Below are 19,524 nucleotides of genomic sequence, written 5' to 3' on the forward strand. Positions count from 1 at the left end.
TTTGGTCCAATTGTTACCTTAAAATTAGCAGCGAAAAAATATTGTGGCTGTAATGTAATAAAGTTAGTCTTTATTTTATAGTTTGGTTGGGAAAAGGAACCACATTAGATGCTAGCAGCTGGCTAGTTCAGTTTGTTGTTTTTTTATTTGTATTTATAAAAAGAACCCTTGTTGTTTTTATCATATTATACCTTAACATTTTGGTAAAAAAATTATTGTTACACTCCTGACAATTACCAAAGAGCATGTTGAATTTAATTGATTTATTCTACAGATCATATTTGAAATATCTGGCCATTATAGTGTACATGGAAAATAATGTAGAAGAAGAATGACAAATAACCACTTAACCACTATTCACTTATTTTACCTCATTGTATACCAGGCTCTATATAATTAGCCTGTTGTCATACATTTATAGGAATACATGATGTAGGCAATGTAACTCAATTGTCATTTTGAAACAATATACTTTAATCTGGAAGGAAACTGGCATAAGAGAAAGAAGCAGTGGCTAAGCCTCTAATATGTTGTTTGGTTTCCTCACCACCAGGTGTCAGGAATGACTCACACAAATCTTTCAACTCTTGTGAACAAGTATATTCTAAACCTATCTTTTAAACATACATACATCTCTGTAGCCTATACTGTATATTTTTGAAAAAACTATTTTCATGAACTTTTTGGATTCAAATTGATCAAACATCACAGTTTTGTAATTGTAGAACACAGCATGTAAAAACAGTATGTCTGTATGTTAAATATAATATTAATTATCTAAACCCTTTGTGCTTCAAACAGCCAGTTAATCTGACTGTCAGTCGATCAATGACCTTGCTACTTGTTTAGACAGTGAGTCCAGAAGTTAGCTCACCAGTCCTCCGGTCAGTCATTCTTTGAGCCAACTCACTAACAGTGGGCTGCTGTAGTTGTTATGGCAACAGATGAGTGTTCACAGCATCTCTAACACTCGCTGGATTACTTTCACACATGCACACACTTCCACACGCACAAACACATGCACACACTCCAGCATAATTGCAGGGTTTCACACAGCCACTGAAAAACACAGGCACACATTCCCATTATTACCAAGGCTAGTACCATCTTGTTTCCATGGCTCCGGGAGACATTGAGATCTCGTTATTACCAAGCAGAGCCGTGGACTATTAGTGTGTAATGGACCAGTCAATGTTTTGTTGTAGCCTGCAAGGATCAGAATCAGGATGCTGTTTTGCTTTCTATCAAAGAGAAGGTTTGCTTTCAGAGAATCTTCACATGTAAATGTCCATCGATAGATACAGTATATCAATTGGTCTGTCGACAGTCAATCTATATATCAATTCAATGTAATCTATCTTAAAGACATCTCTGCGACCTTTGACATTATTTGGACCAGGCTGAGTAAAGACATGATTGATGAATGGTTGTTTTTGATGATTAAGCAGACCACATTTTGACAACCAAGAAATGAAAATGAAATAAGCCTCATTTTACACAGGAATACAAATGTAAAAATATTTTTTGTCAATCACTTGTGGTCATTTTCTTTGCCATGTTTGTATAATGTAGAAAGTGAAAACCTGTTTTAGTCTTTCCCAGCGTATGTGTCGTTGTGTTGCCTTGGTTGCTTCACCACTTAAGAGGTTTAGTGCTTTTCTAAATGTCATGCTGTGTTGTTTCAGCAGGTGACAACAAGACAGCCGGCATGACTGCTGCTCTAATCCATCACACACACATGAAAACACACACATCAGCATGGATTAAAACTGAGGCTTGATTTTCTTCCTTTTTTCCCCTTCACAACCAGATAGCACTGTCTCTAAAGGGAAACCATAATCACAAACATTGTGTGTGATCTCATTTTACAGCTTTTTGTTTTGCAACTTTCCTTGTGGAATCGAGTCAAATGATGTGCATTCATCCTCTTCTTTGGTGAACAGACACCTGTCCATGTCTCCTGTGTTTCCCTGAAAAGCCAGTAATTTGATCTACTTATATGGACATGCACAAGCTCAAGTAGAACCATCATTTTGACAGCTCTTAGCGACTTGGCAACACATGATTTCCTTTATCACAAGCGTGATAATTATATTATGAAAAATGGCAAGGTTCCATGTCAAGGTTCCACTGCCTCAGAACAAAGTAGAACCTCCACCACAACTGACTTTGAACTAACATAAACTCCTTTCATTCATGGTAAATTAAAAAAAAAATGTATTTAGAGGCCACTAGAAGCCTTCTGGTTATAGTATATCATATATTATGTCTCCAATACACATCTCTATCCAAACAAAATCATGCAGTTCGATTACATGTTAGCTATCAGTATAGCTTGTGTAAACTTACAGGATCAGTGTAATGATTGGATTGGCAAATTAGAAAACCCCCATTGTGTGTTTGTGCAGAAACAGTGTCTGGATATGATTGATGATTCACTGATGAGTGGATCATTGACTTGAATGATAAATGCACAATATACAGCAAGATGATGCAAGGTAATCAAAAAGTACGATTCAATATTTAAAAGGGCACATTGAGAAAATAGGAAAATACAGATACAAAGAAGGCACTTCCACAAGCACTGAGTGTCTTGAAAATACCAGTGTGTGTAATGTTGAATGACATCCGTTCATTTGTTACAGTGTGCAGGTATCAGACTCAAGTCTTTAAAACGTGAAAAAAGTGATTAATCTCCTAAGTGTCAACAAAACGTGCCCAAACAAAATCAGTGTTTATTAGTTGTCTCAAAATGATTATTTTCAAGAACCAGCTAGTAACTCAAATCTGTTTCATTACAACGTTGACCCCTGCATTCCTAAATATTGGCTCCCCGCGGTGCTGTTGATCTAAAAAGCCTCTCAGACAGGGAGCAGAGTAAATCAAAGCCTCAAGGCCTGGACTGCAAAGCGCTGATTACTTTCCGTCTCAGACCTTCAATCCAGAGCATTAAGGCTCATCTGGAGAACCTCAGACTCTGCTGGGGCTCACCATGGGTCACACAATCTTAATAAAGCACATCTTTGTTTAAAAGAGGAGAAAATATAATTACTTTTCCATCATGATATACAAAGGTAAGTCTCTCTATGTATAAGTGAAGGGATCCATCAGAATTCGCAGGGTTCAGAGGATGCATGTATTTATTGTCCTGTGATGTTATGCAATTAGGATTTGGCTCTGCCACAAGGGGTCTTAATCATTTGAACTGGAGATCTGATTGTCAGGCATTGATTTCCTATGGCAGCAATACTGGACTGGGAGAGAAAAAGACAGAGAGGATGGTCCGGGTGACCTCCGCTGCAAAGATGGAGGTCAGACCTTTCAATTATTTAATCAAACTAGAAAGGCTTTAGGAGTAATGTTTGACAATCTATTTAAAAAGTGTGTTTTTATGCAGTTTTTTAATGAACATGTGAAATAATCGTCATGTTTCTGATGGTGCATTCCTGTGCTCAACATTTTTCATAAAGTCAACGCCTTACCACTAGATTATCAGTATTTAAAGGACACTCAACAATGTATGAATGTATGAGTAAGTACGTTGTAATTTTGGCCTGTCTGTTAAACACTTTGGGTACAAAGCAAGATATATCTACAACATTTGAACAGAATACCATTACATATAAAACATAATAATACCTGGTTTGATTTCTTATGATTTTGGTCACGTCCAGACATCATCATGTATTTGGGCAGCATGACAATTAATACTGGTACCGGATTACCATCAATTCAGTTTGAACCCCAATGTTGGTAAAGTAATATTTTTCACCATTTAATGCTAGTTGTTGTCAACAGAATTGTATGATAACATGTTAAACATCCTGTTCACTCAGGAAATGCCTTATCAACCGAACGACATCATACCAAGAGTATTAATCAGATTAACATGGCAGGGGAACTCAGAAGTAAAAGTCAGTCATTGAAGAAAGAGGAAATTATAAAACTCAAACTATTCTGTCCAGCATTAGTCATCCCTGCATTCACGGCCACATGAGATCAGCACAGCTCCCATTTCAAAATGTTTGTGGTCACTTGTGGTAAATTCCTCTGAAATTACTAACAGGAAACTGCAGACTTTGACTACTTTATAAAAAAGAGAGAAAGCTGCAAGGTCATGCGGTTGATGAGAGAAATAACGAATGTTCTTCTGTTTTCAGGGCACTGCTGTTTTATGATCTTGGATTTTTTTTTTCGCCCTTAGACTGGATTCAAACCAACTCGAGGAAACATTTCCATTTCCCTCCTTGCTGGTATTGCAGAGTTTGAGCCAAACGAGGCGGGCGGTGGGCTTCCTCTGGGTAGTTTTGCCTACTTTATAGCTGAGTGTGTGTGAGGAATGTTGCTGTGGGTCCGTAATCACTGAGTCGTTATGTGGAGGTGGATGCCGCTTTGTGACAAATCTTCTTCAAAGCATCGTGAATAATAGATTTTAATCAAACAGGCAGGAGCACACCGTTCAAACCAAAGTTAATGAATCCCACACCTACGCAAATAAATGACATGATCACAAACACAGATAGCTATAGAAAATATCCAACTAATCCTCCTCAGTAATTGAGCAGAACATAAGTGCTGCTGTGTGGGTGAGCCATGAAAGGTTTTCATTATCTGCATCATTTTGTATCCTACAGAGGGTCTGGGGGTTACTAGAGATGAGTTTGGTTTGCCACAGGAAAGGGTTACATTTGAGTTTAAAAATGAGGTTTGTGTAGATTCAGAGACCTTTTTATATCACCAAGATAAGACGCACCTCATTGATTTCTTGGGGGGGAAATACAATTATTGTTGTGGGAGCAGTGGGCAAAAATTAGGGAAGAAAGTATTAAAGCCCTGAAATGATCATCTGATTCGGACCAAGCTATAAATACAACAAGCTTCATCAACACAACTCATTTTGGTTATTGTACATGAGAGATCATCTGCATTTTCCAAATTCAGCTATGCAGTTGTAACTGGTTTTGTGAGGGGGTCCCAGTGGGTGGGACTCAGTGCATAAAAGTAATGTTAGTCATGTTAAAGCATTGCTACCATTACAGATGTTGCCACATTTAAATCCAAATGTGATGACAGATGTGCGCCCGATGCAGCAGATTAAATGGGTTTTTGGATGTTAAACTCTTAATAAATAAAACTAAGGAGAATCTTTTCCAAACTTCATACTTCAATTGTTGCACATTTGCTAAATTATACAGAAATACTTAATACAAGTCATGTTTAAGAAAAAAAAAAATATTTTTGACAAATGGAAAGTTTGATTCTTGTGAATCTAGGGTTTATATATTTTGTAAGTCCAAACCGCAGTGTTGCAGTACCAACATGTCAGATCTTACGCCGAACCAGCCTCCTACCTGCAAGAGGTCAAAAACAGTCAAACATTATATTTTTGAGACATAGGATGCTTTGAAGCTTCTACTTGATGCTAGATCTAAATGATCATTTCAGGTGTCTGTTAAAAACAGAGCATGATATTTATTGGCTTGATGAAGGTTTAGATTTAATTTTGACAACCACACTTTATGTTGTAACCTCCTGATGAGCATTTATTGCACTCACAGCCCTCCAGTCAAACAGGTTTTTCAGAAAAAGAGACACAACAGGTTCAGTTAGGATCACATACTATATGGCCGGAAGCTGAAGCACCAACGGCAGTGACCGTTATTCTAAATGCAAATGAGCACCGCTGCTTCTTCAGGAGAGCTGCTGTTGAAATGTGCTTATCAACAGTTTAACGAAAGAATACAATAATCTATTTGTTCCTGAGAGGTGACCCAGGTCCCCAGCTCCCAAATCAGCGATTGTGTTTTAATTGGCTATTTGGTCACACGGCCTCTGCTCCCTATTCACACCTAGAGCCATTCATCAAATGTTGATAAGGTGTCTCCTATAGCTGCATGGTGAATGACTGTGGGTCTGGATTTATCTATTTATTGTCCCTACCTTGTTGCTGATACAGCTAAAAGAAATAGTCGACTGAGTAAAAAAAAATTGACTGGTTTAATACTGCATTTGACTATGATATTTTTGTGTGGTTAAAAGAGGCATATATCACAGTGAGATCCCATTTCTGAACTTCTAATAGTTATAATTGTCACAAATGCTTTTAATTAGATGGTATATCTTGAGTATCTTGGAATAGTTACATAGTAAACAGACACATACACTTTTTCTAGCGTTACAACCAGGGCTGAGAAATAACAATCAACATTTCCTAAAGACTAAAATAATGTCTTGAATATTATTGTTTTGTCAAAACATATAAGGGTAACAATAATATGTAAAACACAAAGTTAGCATTTCCACTGGATAAGATGGAACTTTGTAGATTTAGGCTTTTTTGTTTTAAAATGTCTTAAATGATTAAAAGGTTATTGAAACAGTTGCAGACTAATTTTCTCCTGATCAATTAATCAACCTATTGTTTCAGGCCTATTGTCAACTGAATATTTTAACCTATAAATGAATTTAATGAATTTAGTATTTCCTTTACATCCTGCATTATATACTTTTAGAGAGTGTCTCTTTATTTTAGCAAACAAACTAAAAATGTACTGTACATTTACATCAGTATATTTGTACATTACCACCAGGTGTCAGCAGTCTACTTTTCTTGATGCATTAATGTCCTGTTAGCTGTAAATACAGACAAAAGGTGAGCATGGATGGACCCTCAGTATTTTCAACCTACTATGGAATACAATTAGTAGAAAAATATCAAGAATATCTTTGCATATAAATTAAAGTACTAGAGCTGCACCAAAACGTATTCCCTTCCAATTTATATCTGAACCATACCTCAAAAACATTTCCCTCTTCTTTCCAACACAGCTCTTCAAATACTTTTCTAGTTGCCCGTTTTTTCTTGTTGAAGGAACGCATTAATGGAAATGATAAAGGGATGATTTGATCAATGCCCTATTTTTCTTTTGGAACGAAAGAGGCGGAGGGAGATGCAGAGGAGAGGGAGGCGGTGCTAAGTGCCCTCCAGTCATCCTCCCTCTCTGTTCATTACTATGCTGCATTTGAACGGAGGCAGACAGAGGGGATAGACGAGAAACCGGTCAGAAATGACTTCACATAAATAAGAGGACTAAAAGCAGGACTTTAAACCTCAGGATTCTTTTCGCACTGGATATTCCGTTTAATGATTCGTGTCGGATGAATATTTCCCCGTCAAGGTAGATTCCTCTTAATGAGACCTTTTGGCAGGAACGGTTATTTTTTCACAGCCTGCATCAAACCATACCTGTCTCAGGTCTCATGAAACAACAAAATGGGATTTATTTTCCTTCACATGAGGTAGCCAAGCCCAGCCGGTGACATCTGAAACAGCTGGGTCGTGTCGAGAAGACTGTGGATTAACGTTTTTTTTTTTTCTTCCTCTTCTACCTCCCTGAATATCTCCAAGGAAGAAACCCCACAGGGACCCGGTTTTCCAGCAGCCAAAATGAGATTCGATTTAATTGAATCAATTACATGAGTAGATTCAAAACAAACACGTATTCCTCCCAAGGAGCGCACAGTTTCTAAGCGGCGCCAGTGTCTGTGGAAAATATGGAAAGCGAGGTTTTCACCCCTTCGCTGGAGCAGTTTATGCTCACGCCTCTGGTCTGCTGGGTGAGCTAATTAAATATTAACATGTGTATTAAGCTCACTCATGACTAGCACTGTCCTGTGAAGGCATTCCTATTGATTATCTTTACACCTATCTGCATTGTCTCATTTATTTCCAGGTGAAGACAGTCGGCCAGGCGACACTGACCGATGGCACCCAATTATCGGAATATATCGAATTAGTGGATGGGATTTACCTGAACGAGATAATGCTTGAGATGTAAGTAATTTAACACATATGCAGTAACATTTTGGTTAATGTATGTCCCCTGCACCACCATACTGTAACATGATTGGCCAAATGAGAGCATACATGAGGACCTTTGCTTTGCCCCCTAAAACCCACCATGCTAATAGATACTACAGCAATAAAAAAAAAGGCATATTTGATCATTAAAAATATTAATATTATGTTGTTTGTTTGCCCAATGTAAAGGGTCTTTGGGTGTTGACCAGAGACAACAATTGACACCCTTAGGGTTTTATTTGGGTGATCCCCACATTAATCATTTCTTCAAAAACTCCAGCCTCTAGTGTCCAGCACTTGAAATTGTCTGCTGGAGTGAATGTAGGCTACACACAAAGGGACCCTGTATTCAGGGCAAACATGGGTTACACAGTCAGAAATCTGTGCAGACAGTTATTGTCAGTATCCCTGGAAGCTGTGTTTGTTTTTGCTCATCTGTGGCTCATGGAGGCAGCAAGCAACTCCACAACTTCCAGTAGCTCTGTTTTTTCAGTCACCCTAGACTGTCATCTGCAGCCTGTTGGAAGACACTACGCCCCTGGATGCTACACAGCGCGCATATCCTGCTGTGCTGCAGATTTAAATAGAAATAGTAGCCTTAAGCAGACAAACATTGGATGCAGCGCAGAATCTGGATGCAGATTACACAGCAATGCACATCCTTCATAATGCAGCAGGCCTGCACAGATTCACATTTGTTTGTTTTTTATTCCAGTTAAAGGAAGGGGGATGCTTTGGCAGATCGAAGAGAGAGAAGATCAGGCATTAGTAGCCTGTCTGAATCTGTCCGTATTTCCAGTCTCCTCCTAACATATAGCATGACAGCTTTCCATTCCTTTGTCTGGCTTAGGGCTGCTACTTCCCGCTTGCAGGGCAATTTTTCACATTTTCCGCTAATGCCACACTCCACACTGTCAGCATTTACTCCTCCTAGTTGCTGTCAAAGGAGCATTACAGCAAGCTTGTTCCCAGTGGAATTGATTCTCACCTCAGAGGAGATTATAGTGTGTTGCAGTTCTTTAAGGCAACTGCTTGTGTAATCTCGCTTCAGTATCTCTTCTAGGATTGGGAGTATTTTTCATAGGGGAAGCGTGTCTCTGTGTTTCTATACTGTATGTGCAGAGTGTACCTCAGCGTGAATTGCTCTTGCTTGGAGGAGTGCATGAGGAGCTGATTAACCTTGACTGCCCCTGTAATGTCTCTGTTTGGTGACCTCTTCCTCCTGCTCTGCCCTCTGCCACTGTCCTCGCTCTCCTACTGCTTGGTTTCATCACTTCGCTAAGCTGTTAGATTTCAACAACCTTTTCCTCCTCTCTGTAGCATGCTTGTTTTTCCCTCCTCCTCCTCCAGGCTGTGTCTCAACTCCCAGAGGAATCCTCCTAAACAGAAAGGTGTTTAAGGAGGCCAGTGCAGGTTCATTTGGACAAGGGCGTCTTTTCTATTCCAAACACATCCTACTAAACGATGAAAAAGTCAGCAGTATTTTTAGAGCATTTTCCCCTATGGGATCGTATATAGTGGAAAGCAACCGGAAGGATTTGAGGGGGAAGGGTTGGAAGCATGAGTGAGGCAGAAAATGATTTGACAAAATGGTTGAAAACATTAACAGAGAAGACAGGCATTGAGAGAGGAAAGGCTGGCATGAAGGAGCCACATTTGAACCTGGGTTTGCAGAGCCACATGACCACTCACAAAAAGATTTCTGTCTGGACTTTCTGTTGTGTTTTGAGTTCTGCTGCACAGAACAGCCAGCGCTGAGTGAAATTAACTGTGACTGGCTTAGTGATCGCCTGACAGGATGTCGGTGATTGCCACAGCTAGCTCTCTGTGTTTATATTTGCGTGTGTGCTTTTCTGTAGGCTACTGTGTCTGCGTGGGTGTGTGTGTATCTGGGGGTGTTTTTCCTCTGTGCGTTTTCTTTTGGACTGAGGCAGCTGTTGGTAGTCGTCCTGCCTGGCCACCCTCCCACACAAAAGGCCTACAGTGTTGGTCAGACGTTACTGTATGATGGTGACTCTGCTTTTTGTCTGCCTCTCACTTTACAAGCACCACGTGGTGGTCTCCAGTAAAATGACTGAACTACAATATACTTTATTATGAGCAAAAATGTATGTTGTACACATCAAAACAGCTTTGGATGATGACAGTTATCAAAGACATTATGTTATATCTTTTGTATTAATTTTTAAAACGTCATAGCAAACTAATTCTGGTTGAAACATGCCACATGATCCAAAATGTGTTCAAATGTGCGTGTTTAGTAATGCCTCTTTCTCTCAATCTTTTTCTGACACTCATTAAAAGTAGCTTAGAAACCACAGGTGAGTTGTTCCAGTCCTTTGAGGGAATGTATGTGATTATTAACAGGGAATGCATTCATTTGAATTCCTGGGCTCCCACATAAAAACAAATGTAGTGTTTTCCTCAGCCCCTCTGATCTGACAACTTTAAAATATTTAGTAGGGAGTTTTTCGGCATTGAACTGCTTGTGATTCACCTCCGTTCAGTAGCTTCTGTTTACATTTGGGAGAAAGAGTTAAGCACTGTTAACACTTTCATTAAAGAAAATGCAGCCAAGTAAAACACTTCAGAGTGAATGATAACACTTCAAAGATACACACAGTCTTTATGAGATAAAAGTCAGCGTGCAGTTATGTGTGCAAAAAACACATTCGAGTGATTTTACTTCAAAATATTTTTCTCTTACTTTCTCACAAACTTTGCAGACCTCTGGCTGAAGAAACATGAGCTTTGACCATTTTTACCGTTGCTTTCAGCTGTGGCACTATAAGCCAAAGTGTTGCTGTGTGAGTGTTTCTGTATGGCTTTAGTGCCGACATGGCAGACAGGCTGGCAGCAGTTGTCATCCGAACAGCATGGGAGAGCACAGAGAGAGAAGAAGAAGAGAGACCGCAGGATTATCTAACCGTTTGCCGACACCCAGATGGCACCCCCCCCCTCCCAACCCGCCCTGTTTTGACTGACATTACCTAGCCAATTAGATTGCCTCCTCAGTGCTGTCAAACCAATTAGTTTTCCCGCCCAGTAAGAGGGGAGCCAATTCAAGTTTTGTCAGAGTGACAACTGTCCGATTCAATTATCTGATTCCCTGCCAACCCTGTAGACTCATGCTGGCTCTTTGGCCTGTTTGGTGAACCAGTCAGTCTGTCCTCCACGGGCTGTTTGGACAGAGTTAGATACACTTTTACCAGAGAAAAGGCGATTTGAAAGTGTCCTTGATTTTTACATAACCTTCATAGCCAGTCATTTTATTTTTTGGGGATCATAACTTGCACTTTGTTGCGCTGTAAAGTTGTGTGACCCTGAAAATTATCTAGTTTGAGCAAAGAAATGGAGAGTATAAAGAGTTAAAAAGTGCATAATGAAAAGAATGCTGTCAGGCATGTTGTAGAGGTTAATGTTTCTGTTAGCTTGAGCACTAAGACAGATCTGTGCATGTCTGTTAATCTGTATGAATGGCTGCACATATGAGAGAGTATCAAGAATGTCAAGGTAACTTTCCCTTCCAGTATTTTCATTTGCATGTTTTCTGCTAATAACATGCAGACGGGGTGCTTGCCAGTGGTTTTCTATCATGAAGTAAACCTATGAGTCAGTGAATATGGATCTTTTAATAATGAATGAGGATTTGAAAGTCTATTTTTCTTTCAAGGCCTGTTTACAGTTAATCCCCGAGAAGCCTCACATACACAGGTCTTTGTCTGTCATCACTTCCTTTCATGACAGAATTGACTTTTCGACACATCATGCAGAATACACAAACACTCGCTGAAATCGACCAATGAGCTTTTTAGAAGAGTTTGGCTTTTCGGGGACGACACTGAATGACGTGTGTTGGTTTAAGCCCAGGACCCAGTTGGTCTTTTGTCGTAGACTATCAGATGCATCATGGTAATTGTTATACTAACACATGGAGGCTACTGTACACTGGCTCGTGGCTTTCTTTTTATGGCTTTCTTAATTTAGTATTAACGAACCATCTGGCAACGCTTTTCTATTATAACAGGCACATTTATAAAAGGCCACATTTTAAAGAAACGTACGAGTCAGCCCTCTTCCTTTTTTAATGAATGTAATCTTGCATCAAGTGAGGGGAAAACATTTAAGACCTTTAGGCATTCAGTATCTTTCATTAACATATTGTTATGTAGTCTTTTCAACCAATCTGTAATCAAACATAAGACGTGATTTATCCTAGTTAATTACATTTATGAAAGATTGGACTCGAGCTGCAACGAAAATGAATGTGCTGCCATATTGTTAGGTAAAACAATGAATCCTTTCAGTCTTTTATTATGGTTCTTGCTTTTCAAATGAAACAATGTTCCCCTTTTCTTTGTCATGGACACAACATATCTTTTGATGTTGGACTATTGTTTGGACAAAAATAAGACATTTAAAGACATTTCCTCTGATTCTAGAAAAATCATGGGCGTTTTTTTTTACTGGTTTTTGCCCTTCAAAGACTCAAGGCTGCCAAGTCTTTTTTCCTTCTCATCTTTGTGTCTCCCTTTCTGTCCATGCATCAGCTCTCCTACTCTCTCTCCCTCCTGTGTTTTCTTTGAGCCGCATGTTGGAGCCTTTGTTGCTGTCTCTAGGGCGAGTTACAGCAGACATAGTTGGGATTCCTGCTGGACTAGAGGAAAGAGGCAGGCAGAGCTGCTGCTGGGCTGTCAGTCTGTTCGCTTCTCCTACTGCTGCTACCTGGACTGTGGGGTCTGCAGCCCTCCTCCTCATCAAAGTGTAGAAACACACATTAATCTGGCATCTCTCATAATCATCTCTGTGTCATGCCAGCCTCATAGGCGCATGAGGATGTATATCAAGTCAGACAGGAAACAGCAGCTGTGACCTTGAGAAGACAAAACATTTAACAAGGCTGTGTTAATGTGAGGCACTCAAAATCCCACTACCAAGGACACGTTAAAGACCATTTAAGGATTTTAGATTCTGTTAGCTTTCCTCTTAGTTTCTATGCCCTAGCAAATCAGACTCAAACTGACTTAGTGATCGACATTTAAAGGAACATCCCCAGGATTAGTTGGGATTTCTGCGCTGCACCATTTTCCAGCATGTGTCGAGCAATGGATATTGAAATTGGACCGGTGATCTTGTTAGAGACAGGTGTATATTTAGTATTCCCCATTTCCCTGCTTTATATTTAATGCAATTAGCTGCTGTTTGCTGTAAATGCAAATTCGATACTTCCTCCATCTGCTTCATGTTTCAGGTCCTTTAGTGGCTCAGAGGGCATAATCCCTTCTGTTCCCTCCAAGACTTTTGCAGTAAAGCATCTGCAGGAAGTTTTGAGTTTCATTAACAGAAGCTTAACATTGAGAATTAACAGCACTGTAAAATTAATCCGTGACCAAGTACAACATTTCTGTTATAAAAAGAGGAAGTTATTCAGTGACTCTGAATGTTGTACTAAAGGAATTGTTTGGTGTACTCTGTAAGCCATTATGAAACACACAATTTGTCTGTTATTTGGGACATTGAATCGCATCAATGATTTATGGACTCAGAGCTTGTGCAAAGTAATGCATCAGATCACATCCAGTTTGACAGGAATGGGTTTAGCAGCTATGGATACAATGCTAGATGAGAGGAATGGGAAGAGGCCCTGTGGAAACAGAAAACAAAGACAGGAGAGAAACAAGTCAAGAAAAGCCAAGACAAGGACATAGGGTGAAGAGAACCACATACCAATGGTCAGATCCTCACTGCCTGGGCTCTTTGTATGCTATGGCTCTCATGGGAAAAGGGTGGAGGATGCAGAGAACAGGATGTAGAAATCTTGTACATTAGCAAAATACTAAGAAAATATCTGCCATGCTAACAGCTAATGAGTGATATTTTGTTAACTAGGAGAACCCTGTGTACCCTGTGTATTACAAAAAGAATATTTTGTATGTGGTATCCTTATATATTATGCATTATTGCCCTAATTCTGAAGTAAATCAATGGTGCCATCGTAACATATGCTTTATGGAGGTCCTTTTTCCCCCCGCTAATTTGAGATTCATTCAGTTAACAAAATTCCTGGTTAGCCGGCCTGTTTGTGCCTACTGTAGCTTGCATTTGGAAAGGCGTGTGTTAGCAAGGACTCCAGTGTAACAAGGTTTGTTTGTAACAAGGTTAAGGCTGAATTCCAATTATTGAAACTGGTGTGTAAACATTCAAACAAAATTATCTTGCTTAGAATAAGGTTGTACTCTGAGTTACTCTTAATTTGATTTACTGAGCCATTACTCTCTTGAATTACTCCTGCCATGTGGATGTTGTGCATGCGCAACTATGCATGTGCATGCGCAACTATGCATGTGCATGCATAGTTGAGATATTCTGACAATTTGAACCCACAATCCTGTGAATTCTTTCAATATGATAAATCACGTCCCAGTAATTCTTTCTTTTGGCTTGTCAGCTAATGTGGAAACTTGACAAACAAAATAATCTTTGTTAAATATATCTTTGCTTAGAAAGTTTTTTATTGTTGTGTGTGTGGATGTAACCGAACAGACCGACATAATTATCCTAAACTGAACTGCTGACCTTTATCACTGCTGCTAATAAGCTCATCCACCCAGATTCCTCTTACTGTAGGTATTTAGCTTCCTGTTTGTGTGTGTGTGTGTCACCTCACCTCACACACAGTCAAAAACACACACTCCCCCGCTGTGTTTGGACAGTACAGCTCATAAGCTCTATCCCCAACACGTGGCCAAATGTTGCCAGCATTTTTGTTCTTTTGTGTGTGTGTGCGCATTTGTGTGAGTGTGTGTGTGCCTGGCTGCCCATGCTGACTGTAATGTAGCCTGTCATATATAGGTTAACAACACTCTCTAACCTACCCAGCCAATCAAAGCCAGGAGATGAGAGGAGAAAGCCCGGTGGCCCTAGGCTCTCCATGGCGATCGACAGCAGTGACTGCTTATTGACTGTCCGTCTGGCTCACTTGCTCACTTTCTGTCTGGCTTGCTGGCTGTTCAGTCTATGGTTAATCCATTTGTCTATTTAAAGTCTTAAGTTTACTGTATCAGCAGGAACATGGAGGCAGGCAATAAGGGGGATTTTGACCCCTGATGGCGCTCTAAATCCCTGTATTTATTCGCCTGCTGATCCACAGGAGGGGTCGGACTGTCGCGTGCTTGCCTGTGTGGCATCAGTCGGAGAAATGAGCGGTGGTGTGTGTAGTGGAACCGACACGCTCATGTTATTGTGGCAGCCATGTTCTTGGCTTAGTCTTATGGTGAAGGAATGTGTGAATGAGCATCCCTTTCCTTTTAGATTTTAGTCTTTCAGTCTCTTTCTCACACACACACACACACACACACACACACACACACACACACACACACACACACTCCGCATTTACGACACCACCCTCCTCGCCCTGACAGGATTACAGCCTCCTCTGTGCTTTTTAATTAACGGGTTAAATAGACCCCCTACTATGGACCACGAAAGGGGCTGAGTGTGTGTCGAGGGGGGAGATGGCGGGTCACATGACTGTTCATTTAGACCAGTATTAAAAAGAACCCTGTGTCCTCCTGATTAGCACGATGGTGTGTGTGCGGGTGTGTTTATCAGGGTGGAGGCTGATCAACAGACTAATTAACACATCCACACTGCAGCCGTTTGATTTAAGAGACAGGCCCCTTTTTGGGTGCATGATATCATTATTATTATTATATTATATCAGAGTTTTATTTAGGAGTTAAGATACTTAGGCACCAAATACATACATGTTTGGTGAGAACATGAATAGATAAAACACTGATTCAGAAGATGCTTGCTTATTTCTAGAAACGGGGCAGTAGCATGTTGAAGTGATTAGGAAGAGTCATTCAACCAGAAGTCCCCTGTGACTGCAAGCATCCACCCAGCCGAATGTCTTTGAGGAAGATAAAGAACCCTTCACCTTTTGACCTCCTCACTCAGAACAGAACAAGATGCATGATAAAAGGAAGTCCTGATTTATATACTCTCTTCATGGTATTTCACGATTAAGCTTTATGGAGCTGCTAGCCCGAGTAGACCAGCTATTCTGGAGTGCAAGAGCGCAGATGCAGACATGCACACATATGCATGACTACACATGTGCTACACACTGCATGCATGCATACATTCACAAGTCTCCTCCCCCCTACTTGGAGCATGTTGACCCTCATATATAGGTCATAGGATGTACATGCTTTGAAGTCTGAAGCATATCAGGAAAAAAAAAGCTGCTATTTTATAATGTTGGTGTGAAGCTCGAGAAATGTCAAGAACATGAGTTATGTTGTTTTTCCAGACGGTCACACAGGAAATGTAACATGAATTAGTTATTACAGGGTTTTTAGGGAGGGTGGATGGGATTTTGCTACTTATCCCTCTGAGCTTGTTTTAAGGTAAACAGATGTTGACATTGACTGTGCAAATCAGTTCCACATCCATGTGCCTAAAATATATAATGTCTAAACAGTCAAATGCAGCTACACATTTTTTTTTTATTCAAATAGAAACACGTTATTTAACTTGATATCTGACAAAGTATAACTGTCAATTATGCTGAACTACAGATTTGATAGGATCCCAGAGCCACAGATATTTGAAGCATGCAGAGTATGACAACAAGTGTCCACTATTTAAAGTGTCTCCTTATTACTTGGTGAAACATTATCAGCTCTAGGGTTGCTGCTTTGTCACCACCTCTCTTCAGGGAAGTAGGAATGCCCCTCAGGGGGATCAGAAGATATCACATTAACGCCCCAGGTCTCACTTTGGATAAGTCTTTTTAACCTGTTAAGCCTGGTGCCCCCTCCGGCAACATCTTGCAAGAAACAGCGTCTGAGGGCTTCTTAACATTTAACAAACTATGAATGTGTCATACCCACTTAACAGGAAGAAACTCAGCTACCTGACGATATGAACTATTTTTACCGAAACAAAACACAAGTCTAACGCCGAGCCTCTGAATTAGCACTAAGCGAAAGCGTGCTAACGCACTTAGCACATAACTCATAAAAGAGACAGAATGACAGACACACAAATTGCCTGAAAATGTATCTCTTGGATCAGTTACCTAAACCAATTATCTTGTGTGTTCCCGTGTTTTAAAAGAGGTTTGAGATGGAATGAGGTTTGAGTTTGAGTCATTGCCATAGATATGCAAATGGTAGTTTGGATTGTTGTAGATGGCAGCGACTGGGGAGATGGTACTGTGTGAATTTGTGGAATGTCTACAAGGCTCCCTAAAACATGTTGACACCCGTGATATCATCAGCTGTCGTGCATGCTCCTTTTAATGTCCCTTGAGCAACAAACAGTCAGATAAAAACACAGGCTCTATATTCAAATAAGATACTTCTTCTCTTTCATTTAGAAATATGAAATCGGGAACATTGTTAAAGGTCAGAGAATAACTGAAATGCATGCTCCCTTAACCATGCTAATGAAAGCCTACTCGGTAGTTTGAAGTAGCCTACAGAGGATTTCTTGAAGAATTTCGTCTCCATTTGTAGCACTAAAATGTTAATGTGTTTAAAGATGTTTCAATTGGATTCAACTCACCGAAGAATTAGATTTAAACGCTTGAGAAACATTTGTGTCACTAGAGTTAAGGGGCGGCGTTTCTATTTTGCTCTGCATGGAGTGTATCTGCTTCCTTTAACACGGTTATGGCACTGACCTTACTTAGACAAGGGTCCATTGTTGCTTTGCTGCTAATGATTTTAGCCAAACACACGATCGTTCTATCACATAAAGCAACATGGTGTCAAACTGAAACAAAGTGGTTTCACACAAGCCTGTGACCGACATTACTTTTAAAATATGTCCGTCTACATCCACAGCTGACATGCATCTTTACTACAAACAGATCTAACAAGCAAATGCTATTTTCCCACAGAAATCCCACGGCCACGGTGCAGAGGACCAACAAGAAGGTGAACAATGACCCAACACTGCGCATCCAGAACCTTTCTATTCTCATCAGGCAGATTAAAGACTACTATCAGGTAAGATTTCCCTCTGCTGAACAATCTGCAAAGTCAGATATCACATGTTCTTCTTTGTGCTTGATCAAAAGTGAAGGTTGAAAGCTGTTCTTTGCAAAATTGCTGGTTAAAATCATGATGAATAACTTGCATAAACATGTGAAAGCGTGGCTTTAGCTGAAGTTTAGCTTTAAGTGAAGTCAAACCCTTGGTGCGTATGTATCCCTATGCCTGAGCTGTGGTGGCTTTACCCCTCAGGTTACAGTGGAAAAAGTTTTGACTTGCACACAGAACTATATTTGCCGATGTGTGTGTCTGTGTGTGATGTGGTATTATGACACCCATCCAGATGCCTGAGAGGGCCTATTAAATATACAGAGACAGCAGGAATGTGACACACATGACAACACTTTTCTCTTATTCAAAAAATATCTTGTGCAGCAAATTCCCCCTTCAATTTACAACCTGATCTAGTCTTAGTCAGTCCGAGGTGTCCCAGAAATAGACCAAAACTACGAAAAACAATCTCACAGCATAACCTTAATGCATACAAGACAGATGTAGAAGCCTTTAGCAGAGAGATGTGAAGGTGATAGAACTCAACTGTAGTGAAGTCTTATCTCATGTTCTGTCTGTGTTTACTGCATTGCATGGTATCGGCTTATCTGGCCCTGAAACATGCTCTCACCACAATTTATCTTTACCAAAAGGAAATGATTGAGACCCAAAGAAGAAATGTAAGAGGTGTCTGTGTGGGGGACTAAACATGGAGGGAAGATCCAAAATGGGCTCTTTGATAACTCAGAAAGTGAGCCCCACAGTCCTCCCATGCTGCACTTTAATGCATATTTAGTGACTTATGGAGAGCTGTAAGTGCACGTGGGAGTTATGCTGCTAGTGAGGAAAATATTGTGCTGTAATCCTCTTGTACTCTAGAGCATCACTGTACCACATTTCCAGTGTGCAGATATGGTTGATTTGCTTGTCAAACAATGTTGACTAGAGTATTAAGCCCATATCCAAGGCTAGATGCCAATAGTTGGTTTAATCCAAATGCACGATCCATCATAGGACTATATCTAGATGTAATATGCTAGGTCTAAGCATGACCTGAAATTCTGATAAACCGGCTAAAACAAAGCCTGGTAAGGGTCTTTACATTGTGCAAATTAATGTCATCTCCAAGACGAGTGAATTATTGTAGCATTGTATTATCGATGTTGGGTCTTTTGAAATGTAAGGTGAAAGATTAACAATATGTGGTGGTTTCTGCTGGTGTTCTACCAAACACAAGTATTTCAACACAGATCAAAACAAATATGGCATTGCAACCAAATGTCAAATTACCATGCCGCGTTCACACCGCGGTACTTTTCCCACTTTAGTTCCGATATAGTTCCGAAATGTCGCGTTCACACCAAAAAGAGCAGGAACTAAAATTAGTTCATCATAACCTTTTTTACCCCCTTTTCCGTCCCTGCTAGAGAGCAGGTACTTTCGTGGGAGAAAAAGGTTCCTATGTCTGATTGGCTGGGCGGAATGCAAACCACGCCCCGTAAAATTCCCAAAAAGCGTTGTGAAGCCGCCATTTTATTATCCTCGCATTAGCATTAGCATTAGCCAAGCGCAGAAACGCAGAGAGAATAACTTATGGCAACA

General features: G+C 40.1%; 1 protein-coding gene across 1 annotated transcript in view; it reads left to right on the forward strand.

Annotated features, from left to right (window-relative positions):
• Positions 1-7,035: 7,035 nt before the first annotated feature.
• Positions 7,036-19,524, forward strand: part of LOC104957367 (girdin) — a gene marked incomplete at its 3' end in the record, with an annotated part of 58,526 nt that continues 46,037 nt past the window's right edge. Inside the window, exons 1-3 of the mRNA XM_010784992.1 lie at positions 7,036-7,617; positions 7,734-7,834; positions 17,778-17,886. Of these exons, the coding sequence (XP_010783294.1) occupies positions 7,555-7,617; positions 7,734-7,834; positions 17,778-17,886 (273 nt within the window). The remainder of the gene's footprint in view (positions 7,618-7,733; positions 7,835-17,777; positions 17,887-19,524) is intronic.

The sequence above is a fragment of the Notothenia coriiceps genome, unplaced genomic scaffold (assembly GCF_000735185.1).
Source record: "Notothenia coriiceps isolate Sejong01 unplaced genomic scaffold, NC01 NC01_scaffold00026881, whole genome shotgun sequence".
Classification (NCBI taxonomy): Eukaryota; Metazoa; Chordata; class Actinopteri; order Perciformes; family Nototheniidae; genus Notothenia; species Notothenia coriiceps.